General features: G+C 56.1%; 1 protein-coding gene across 1 annotated transcript in view; it reads left to right on the top strand.

The window, feature by feature from the left end:
* LOC102888125 (myocyte-specific enhancer factor 2B) overlaps nt 1-3,528 on the top strand; it is a 15,420-nt gene extending 11,892 nt beyond the window's left edge. Inside the window, exons 3-9 of the mRNA XM_006904335.3 lie at nt 450-653; nt 1,353-1,487; nt 1,955-2,102; nt 2,251-2,384; nt 2,478-2,571; nt 2,712-2,823; nt 3,172-3,528. Coding sequence (XP_006904397.1) covers nt 450-653; nt 1,353-1,487; nt 1,955-2,102; nt 2,251-2,384; nt 2,478-2,571; nt 2,712-2,823; nt 3,172-3,397 — 1,053 coding nt within the window. The 3' untranslated portion in view covers nt 3,398-3,528. The remainder of the gene's footprint in view (nt 1-449; nt 654-1,352; nt 1,488-1,954; nt 2,103-2,250; nt 2,385-2,477; nt 2,572-2,711; nt 2,824-3,171) is intronic.
* The last annotated feature ends 6,517 nt before the right edge of the window (nt 3,529-10,045 follow it).

Here is a 10,045-nt window from a genome sequence, read left to right as displayed (position 1 = left end):
AGGCCTGGCCATTTTGGGAACTATAAGGGAATGAGTCTTGATGCCATGTCTGGAATTTAAGATGTAGCATTTGCTCATTTTCATGATTTCTTCATTTATTCCCTCTGGGGACAGGAGCCCTGGTTACAGGAGAGATGGAACTTGACACAAACACACCTAACTCAGAGGGCTGGACCAGAGGGAGGCACAGAAATGGGGAAGCTCAGAGAGGGAGTGTGGGCTCTGCCTGGGAGGCCAAGGAAAACTTCCCAAAGGAGAGGTCATATGGGCTGGGTTTTGAAGCATCAGTAGAAGTTTGCCAGGTTGAGAAGTGAGAAGTACAGCCAGAAAGACCAGCACACGCAGAGACACAGAATCATGAGGTGTGTTCAGGAAACAGTCCCCTCCACCTCCCTCACATCACCCCAAATCCTTGTCTTCTCCTGCCCACTCATGGGTCCTGGGTCCAGGTGACATTTACCAAGAGGAAGTTTGGGCTGATGAAGAAGGCCTACGAGCTGAGCGTGCTCTGTGACTGTGAGATCGCCCTCATCATCTTCAACAGTGCCAACCGCCTCTTCCAGTATGCCAGCACGGACATGGACCGAGTGCTCCTGAAATACACAGAGTACAGTGAGCCCCACGAGAGCCGCACCAACACTGACATCCTCGAGGTACCCTGGGCCCTCCTTCCCGCCCCATGAAGCCAGCACACTCTGCTCACTCTTGATTTGTACAAAAGATGAAGGTTGCAATCTAGCTTTGCTGCTGGTTAAAGCAGGTTTGGGGGAATGGAGGGTCCCTCTGAACCAGCCGCCTTATTGTAGAAATGAAAACATCAACCACTGCGCATGAGGGCTGCACTGTGTGCCCCTCATATACGTTATCACATTTAATCCCATCATCTGTTTGGTGAGTACAGAATAGAAAATGAAAGGCACCTCGGAGCAAGCAGACTTCGCTGAGGCCCAGGAATGTGTGGGTCACTGGTCCTGGGGGAAGGGAGCTTAGGAAAGCTTATGAAGTTGTCCTCAGGTGCTCAGTTTGCCAACATTTATTAAGTGCCTACTGCACACCAGGCTCTGAGGCAGCAGAATGGAGATACCTGAGTCATATTCAGGAGTGTTAGGACAGTGCCAGCAGGCCTGGGTAGATCTCTGGTCCCAGGGCAGGATAGTCCCTCTCTTGCACACAGATAGAAATTACTAGATCATAACTCACTGGGGGTTTTGGTCGATGGGATTTGGCTGGAGCAGGCTGTGCCTGCACTTGGCCCACCCACAGAGCTGGTTAGGTCTCTCCCTCTCCTACAGCACCAGGATCCCTGGCTAGGATGGAGATGAGGGTCACCCTGTTGTGTCCCCTCCCCATAGACACTGAAGCGGAGAGGTGTGGGCCTCGATGGACCAGAGCTGGAGCCCGATGAGGGGCCTGAGGGGCCGGCAGAGAAGCTGCGGAGGCTGGCAGGTGACGGGGGTGACCCAGCCTTGCCCAGGCCCAGGCTCTATGTAAGTTACTCCCTGCCATGCCATGAATGGGGCTCTCACCCCATCTCCTAGGCCCAGGTGGTCAAGGCTGAGACTGAAAGAGGAACCTAGGGCCAGGGACCCTAGAGGCTGGGGACAGATCCCAGCCTGAGTGGGCAGGAATAGCTTCCTGGGGGAGTAGGCATTATAGCTGGGGCATTGAAAGGTGAATAAGTCCAACAAGCAGATAAATCTTTCTTTGATTCATCGAACACCTGGAAAGCCCTCTCAGTGCCAACCGCATGCTGAGTGAGAAGCCTCAGCTCTGGGCCTAGCTGTCAAGGAGCAACAGAGCCAGACAGAGGCTCTCCCAGCCATGTGAGGTCAGGCCAGAAAGAGTGGGGGCTTCCAGAAGGTAGAGGCTGGCCCCGGGACTCATTGAGATTTTCTTGTACTTGATGCCCTCGCTTCCTTGTTCCTCATACCAATCCCATCCTTTCTGCCCTCAGCCAGCAGCCCCTACTATGCCCAGCCCAGACATGGCATACGGGGCCCTGCCCCCACCAGGCTGTGACTCTAGTGGGCTCGGGGAGGCCCTGCCTGCCCAGAGCCGCCCATCCCCCTTCCGGCCAGCAGCCCCCAAAGCTGGGCCCCCAGGTAAGTGTGGGGTATAGGCCCTGGAAGAGGTAGGGGTGGGATCTTGGTTCTGGCACTGCTTGGCTGGCTGTGTGCAGCACCTCTGGAACTCAGCCTTCAGCAGATGACATGGCCATGCCCCACTCTCTGGGGGTCTCCTGCTCCACAGGCCTGGCCCACCCTCTCTTCTCACCGAGCCACCTTGCCAGCAAGACACCACCACCCCTATACCTGGCAGCAGATGGGCGAAGGCCAGACCTGCCTGGTGGCCTGGCAGGAGCCCGAGGGGGACTGAGTACCTCGGTGAGTAGGGAGAAGGAGTGTCTGGGCTGATGAGTGCAAGCAGGGTGGCCTGAGTGTGGGCCTCAGTTTCCCCTTCATCCTTTCTCCGCACAGAGAGGCCTCTATGGTAGCCTGCAGAGTCCGTGCTCAGCTGCAGCCCCAGGACCCCCACTGGGAAGCTTTCCCTTCCTCCCGGCAGGCCCCCCAGGTATCAACCTCCACCTGTCCTGCCGTGGGAGGCATCCATACACCTTCCCGCTGGGCAGGAATTGGCTGGTGGGGTGGGTCAGGCTTAGGCAAGGGGCTCCCAGAGGTGGAGGCCTCAGTTTACTCCTCCTGCCCCACCAGAATATGGCCTGGGAGACCCCCCTCCACCCCCTGGCTTGCTTCAGCCCCCCACCCTGGCCCCCTGGCAGCCCTCAAGAGGTGATGGGCCTCTAACTGCCCCTGCCCAACCCAGGTAAGTGCCCTGACTGCCTTGCCATCCTGAGTCGGGATTCCACCTGGGGCCCTTCCCAGTTGTCCCAAGCCCCTAGCCACTCCTGACCCCTGGTGGCCACTCCTGGTTCTGCACTCAGCACTTCCAGAGTGCTGGGGGACGGGACGCGAGGCAGAGGAGGGAGGGAGGGAGGGAAGGGGAGGGGGTGGGTGGCTATTTTGGATGCCCCAAGAGGGACAGCCACCCCCTCCTTTCCCAACATCTTCTGCTGAGCCTCTGTCCAAGCCCTGCCACCTCCTGGCTTCCCTCCCTTTTTTGAAGAGTTCAAGGCCCCCCTTCTCTCTCTCTCTCACTCCTCTCTCCTTGCAGTGGGGGCCGCAGTCTGGGCGATGAGGGCCCCTCAGCACGCGGTGCCTCCCCGCCGACCCCCCCAGTCAGCATCAAGTCTGAGCGCCTCTCGCCGGCCCCTGGGGGCCCTGGTGACTTTCCCAAGACCTTCCCCTACCCCTTGCTCCTGGCCCGGCCCCTGGCAGAGCCCCTACGACCCGGGCCCCCACTGCGCCGGCTGCCCACTGCTGATGGCTGGCCCCGGTAGTGGACCTGGGGATAGCACCTGCCCTGCCCCCCAAACCAGGCGGAGTGCGGGCACATGCGGTCTCAGCCTACCTCTCCACGTCCTTAGAGAAGACCCAGTGTATACCATCCCCTCCGCAGTGGGGACCTGGAGGAGGAAGGCTAAGTTCAGATCCACGGTTGGGGGGCTCCATTCCCCCTTCCTGAGTGTGTTACCCACCAATAAAACATATTTGGAGTCCGTGGACTAAACGATCTGTCGCTGCTCAGAGCCACCCCCCACCCTTGCCTGGGTCCTCCCATCACCGCCCCAGTGCCCTGTCTTGCCTTGTCTTGCTTTGGGGTACTCCCTATAGAATTACACCCTGAGACAAGAATTTGAGCATGGGTCGGGTATAGGGGAGGAAGGCTGGCAGGTGGGGAAGTGAGGGCAAGGGCCCTGCAGAAGCGCTAATGAGCTGGTGAAGAGGTGGGCAGCAGGGTTCACCCACTGGGACCCTGGGGGACCACGTGGAGAGCTCCTCCTGAATGGCTCCACTCCACTCCACCAGGGACGGGGCTATTTGCCCTCCAACTCTGGGGCTCTCAGGTGGTGGGTTCAGGAGGAAGTTCCCAGGCCAGTGCAATCAATCATTTGCAGCAAGGAGCAGTTGGGAACCTGGAATGTTGGGCTACTATACTGTTCCTCCTTCAAATAGTCTTTTCCCTTGATCCTTGACTCAGTAATTTCGTTCCACTGGAAGAAGGAGGGAGCCACCCACTCCAAGGGGCGCAACCCCCTCCCACTCTGACCTGTCTCTTGTGTGCTAACAGACTTAAGGGTCTAGGAGCCCAGGGGAGCTCCATTTGCTCATCCTGTCTCCAGACACCCCAAAAGTGGTCTCAGCGGATTCTTTATGACACTCAGATCTGACCCCTGACCTTCCCAGGCTCCTCAGCTGCCTCCACTCACTCTTTCTCTGTCCCCCATACTGTCCCTTGCCGTGAGCCCCCTAAAAACACTTGCAGTCCCAATGCCAGAGCCATGCTGGTCCTTCCTCCTGGACCACTTCCTTCAACCCCCAACTTACTTTTTTTTTTTAAAAGACTGCTGCCTGCCCTCCAAGGTTCAACTCCATGTCCTCTCCTCCAGGAAGGCCTCTGCACTGCCCCAGGCCCAGAAACTGCTCCTGACTGCTAAGCAGATATAGTTTCTTTGCGATCACCAGTTTGGACAGAAATGTGGAAAACATGGAATATTGACATCAGTGCTTATAAGATTTGTGCCCCCCGCCCTTCTACCAAGATCCAAAGCTGATTGGTCCAGCTTGGACATTCAAGACCCTCATTCCCTCTTATCACCCTAGCAGCTCACGGAGGTGCTTTTCCAGTAAAATCCAACACCTTGCATCCTACCATTAGCACATATGGCCCTAGATGGCGGATAAAGAGGAGAGGTTGTGCATAACAGGCTTCAAAGTGAGTCCTGACCCCTGAAATTCAACACCTCCCTCTTCCCAACCAAGACTTAGGGCTGACTCCTTTGAGGGGTGGGGAAGAGGGCAGAAAGCGTAAAGTGACAGACCTTTTATGTAAGGTGGAGGCACTCTAAGTGGCCACATATAGAGCACCACTCACATGCCGGACCCATCTAGAATTAGTGTTTCATAGATCTTCCCAGTTCTTGCCACCTCATCCTCAGTGAAGTAGGGCTTTGGGGTCCCAGTTTCCAGGGCAGGGACATGGCATGATCAAAGGTCCCATCTCTGGGGCTTTTGTGGCAGGGGGGTGGGGTGGGGGCCTGGGGCAAGAGAGTGACAGGAGGCTGAGGGGCTGTGGGAGGGACACTCTGGTGTTGTGGGAGAAGAACCACCAGGATCGATGGATGGCTCCAACAGCGGGTAAAGGGAAGAGGGTGCCATGGCAACTCACAGCCTCTGGCCTGGATGGGGCATTAGGGGAGCTCCTGCCTGCACTGGGAGGCCTGTAGAGAGTGTAGGGGAGGGGCATGGGGTAAACTCGAGGCCTCTGTAGGATGCCAAAGTTAGGCTGGGGATTCTTCTCACCCAACTCAGACTCAGGTCCTAAATCTTCCCCACCTACTCCCTTGTGTCCATACCCACCCTCAGAGGAGAGGCGAGCCACTGCCCCCACTCCAGCCCATGACAGTGAACTCCAGGATCCAGCCATGTACACAGTCTCCTCCACCTCCAGCAGCACCATCAGCACAGGCATGGTGGTTACCTTGTGGGTGCAAATTCTTCACCTGGGTTACACTTCTGGTTACCCATCAGGTCAAAAGGACCCTGGTCATCCATGTGGGGTGGATAAACTTTCCTCCAGTGGTCCCCACAGTGTCCCCAGCAGTCATAGCTTCCCACACAACCAGAAACAGGACCCCTGGGGGAAACTGAGGCACAGCTGGAGTGGGTCCCTTTTCAGCCTCTGGATCTCATCTTCACAGTTGTCAAGAAGCTGGGACAATCTCTGAAGTCTGTGCCTACAGGCTAAGTGCCCAGTGTGAGGTTCTTAAAAACGTGGGCCACTTTCAAAGACTGGGGAACTCCAAGACTGCTGCATGTATTTCTGGGTCCCCATCCCTGGGAAGCTGCACTTTTACCATATGCCATTAGGTGGCGCCCAATAGCATGCGTTGGATTCTATGGTTCCCATTTAACTTTTTAAAATAAAATAGAAATAGTAATAAATAAATAAAATTAATCTTGGCTTCTAGGTACTTCACTCCATGTTTTCAGGCTCTGAGCCTGGGGACCCAGAAAAGGCTATGTCATGTATTGCGTGTGTGTGTGATTATAGATGTACAGCATAGGGTGCCCTAGGCCATGATGGGACAGTGGGCAGGCTACTGGATTCTAGAAACACCTCTGGGTCCAGACCCTAGCTGTGCCCCTGTGGCTTTGTCGGGAAGGAAGTAGAGAGGGTTGTATGAAACCGCCCTATAGCCAGCCTTGATAAGGACATGAAGGTGACATCGGCCAGGGCCAATGTTACAGTCAGAGGGTCCTGAGTTCTCCAGGAGCTCAGTCACTGGTTGGAAGCACCGTGGGAATCATGGCCTGGGCACAAACATGGTGGTGAAAAACAGAGATCTGAGAGATGTCTTTTTCAAGAGCACTGTAACCAGAGGTGGTGGGACGGTCTGTGTGGAATGAGAATGTGGACCTCGGTGTGGTCAGAGAATGTGGGACATCAGTGTAGACAGACGTAGGGAGCATCCAGTGAGGATCGAGGTATGTGGAAAACCCAATGGAGGCCAGAGAACGAGGAGCGTCCAGTGGAGAACAGAGATGTTGGACAATGAAGAATGGAACACACAGACCTTCTGGTGCAGAAGAGACTTGTGGTTTTGCATTGTGTGAAGTGGGAGCCATGGATGACTGTGAGCAGAGGAGGGACATGGTCTGGCTCAAATGTTAACAAGTACCCTCAAGCTGCTCAGGAGAAAATAGACTGTGGGGGCTGGGGTGGGGGCCAGGGGATAGAAGCCAGACACCAGGGAGGAGGGGACTGCAGGCAAGATATAGTCAAGGCTGGATTGGGTGGAGGTTGTGAATGGAATGAGGCCAGATAGGGCTGTGGTTACACTTGGAAGGTGGAGCCATCAGGAGGAACTGACAGATCAGATGTAGGTGAGAGGCCAACTCCAGCATTTGTGGATAAGCACCAGGAGGATAGGGAAGTGGTGAGGAAAGATAAGGAGCTCCCGGGGCCAAGATGTGTGTGAGTTGCCTGTGATTTACTACATGGAGGGTACTGTGACACCCGAACTCAGGAGGCGGGGCCCATGGGGAAACTCAGGTAGTAGGGAGGGATTCGGGCCTCTCAGGGCCTAGTATCTTCCTCAATTAAATAAAGACAATTGTCCTGCCACCCTGGCAGCTGGGAGCCTGCTGGAGGGAGCACATGCCCATCATGGAGTAGGCCTGCAGCAAAACTCCCCCAACCTGCCACCTTTTCTTTCTTGTTCCCTCGTCTCTGACACCTTCCCCAAATCCCAGCTTCCTTGGATCCCACCTGTATGCCCTAACCCTGAGGTCATGACCCCCATGTAGTTCATGGGAAATCCCAGTGATCCTTACTGCCACTGTCATTCATCCTCTTTCAATGGGACATTCTGAGTCCAGAGGACCAAAGTCACAAACAGCAAATCCACGGCAAAGTGACAATCACATGTGATCGCAAAGACAAAATCACCCACAGGGATGAGGCAATCCACTGTACAGGTACTCACCCACACAAATACCCTCAGACATTATCACAACCATATATATGTCCACACTCACGAAGACAAATATCCATAGAAACACAGATGGCAAAGCTTAGGCACTTATGCTAGAAGCTCTTATCTTTAGCCTAGAAACAGAAAACATCAGATTCATGATGCCAACATTCGGTCTTTGATTCAGCCATGCCTGAAATTGATTTACTTTTCTGTTACATGAGCCAAAAATTTCCCTTTTTTACTAGAGCCCATTTGATTTGGATTGTGTGTGTATGTGTGTGTGTGTGTGTGTGTGTGTGGCTCACAACCAGAATCATGGCCGATAGACATGAATAAGGCTCTTGCCACGTGAAAAAGATTGAGAAAGGAGGCATTCAAGATGGAGCACAGCATTTACAGAGGCCTGGAGGTATGAGATAGAATGGCTGATGCAAGCTGTGCTATAGTGTGCACGATAGTGCTGGAAGCAGATTGAAGTCAGGCAAAGGAGTCTGAATTCAGTCTGAGCACTTGGGAGTCTATAGTCAGTGGGAGCCGTTGAATGTTCTTGATCAGGGGAGTTCCACGCTCAGAACTGTCACGCGTAGATGAATGAATGTATGTAAGATAAGTGCAGGTGAGGAGACTGAACCTCAGAGAGGGCGGCCACACAGTTGTCCCTAATGAAGTCTGGATTCAATCGCGGTATGAACAAGTCGGGCGTCTTCGAACTACAACTTCCGGCATGCAACGCGAGCGTCCCCTAGTACCTCGGGATGGGCCCCAGATTTAAGCCTGATGATTGGTTGCACAAGCTGCTTATCAGACCAGAGTCGGGCTCTGATTGGTCGAGTTTCCACAAAGTGTCCTGAGCCCGGGTCCGCGCACCGAGCTCCCACGGGCGACATGGTAAGCAGGCATCTGGAAGCATGGGGTGCCGAGGTGCCCAGGGTCCCGCCGAGGGGGTCCAAGAAGACACCGAAGGGTTGGGGGGTCCCTTTGTGGAGATTGGGGACTCTGAGAGACTTGGGTCGTGCAGAGGGCCTTGTGTTCCTCTCTGGAGTCAGCTTCTCTCTGCGGGACCTATGAGGGGGTCGTGGGTCGTGCCAAGATGAATGGAAGCCCCTGAGCGTTCTAGGGGGCCTACCTTCTAAGGACCTGGGGTCCCGCCGAGGGATTGTGGTGCCGCCCACGGGACTGGGGATCCGTACACGTTCCGGGCCCCGCGAGGGCGGTTTGGGATCCCGCTGAGGCCCACTCTGGGCACTGCAGAAGCGTGAGGGTCGCGCCGACGGGTCCCTCGAGGGTTCCTGCGGGTAGCCGGGTGTGCGGAAGGGCCAGGGAGAGCCCTGAGAGGAGGGGACCAGGCTGAGGGGATCTGGTGGCCTCGGGGCGGGCAGGGGTCCCAGAAGTGGAGACAGACAGCACAGTTGGAATCCTCAGATCTCACGCGGCTCCGTGTTCAAACCACTGAGTTTGTTCTTCAGACTTAGCTTGGGCCAGGCTGGTGCGCGGCAGGGGTGGAGACCCCCAGTCCCCAGGTTCGGACTGGGCAGAGGGAGAGACAGAGGCTTGAGGGGCCGGGAAGGCGACCTGACCCTGCCGGGGCGGGGGTAGGGGTGTCCCCGAGCACGAATGTTGGAGGTGGGCCTAAAGTGAGAGCATTGCTGGAGTGGGTGCTTGAAAGTGGGCGTCGTTCGAGGCCGGATGCAGGACGCTGTGGGTGGTGAGGGGGAGGGCTCTCGGAACGGGATGGAGGAAAGATCCAGGGAAAGGCCCTGAGCAGGGGAAGGAGCAGGCGGATAGGAAGCTCTTGAAGATCTATGGAGACCAGCAAAGCGTGGACCCCGAGACCGGATGCTGCTGGGGGCGGGACGTGAGAAATTACCCTGGACAGACCTCGAAGGCTTTAGATGGATGAAACATCTTCCCAGCCCTCTGTCCGTCCTTTTTGTCCTAGGTGCCGGGACCGCGGTTCGAACCGCGGGCCCCTTCCCTGAGAGGTGTCTGAGGGTGATAGGGTCAGCGATGGAGAGCCTGGAGGTCTGGGAGGACCTCTGATATTCGAGTGGTTGGACGCAGGGAGGGCCGGGGAGAGAGCTGGGTAGTGAGGTGGGGTGGTTGAGGTCGGCCTGCCGGGCCTTGCAAGCTGTGGAGAGGAGTTGTAGGTTGACTATGAGACTGGGAAGGGTCTGGAACCACCCGGAGGAGCAAAGTTGTGTGTCGCCCACAGTGATGGGCGGGTGCTGGGCTCCTGGGTAGGGCCTGGGGAGGCATGGGTCTGCAAACTTGGCAGAGAGGTCCAGCTGGAGGTGCTGCTGTGTTAGGGTCATGCTGGGCCTGGTCAGCCCCAGCAGGGGATGCAGTCACAGGAGAGAGGCCGCAGAGGGAGGAGAAAAGCAGGTAGGGGTGCCCTGAGGCTCTGAGGTTCGAAGATCTCTGAAGTTTGGATGGTGCTGGTAAGAGATG

This window comes from Pteropus alecto, unplaced genomic scaffold, assembly GCF_000325575.1.
Source record: "Pteropus alecto unplaced genomic scaffold, ASM32557v1 scaffold160, whole genome shotgun sequence".
NCBI classification, from domain to species: Eukaryota; Metazoa; Chordata; class Mammalia; order Chiroptera; family Pteropodidae; genus Pteropus; species Pteropus alecto.
The sequence above is the reverse complement of the archived record's forward strand: the minus strand, read 5'-3'. Positions and strand labels throughout refer to the sequence as shown.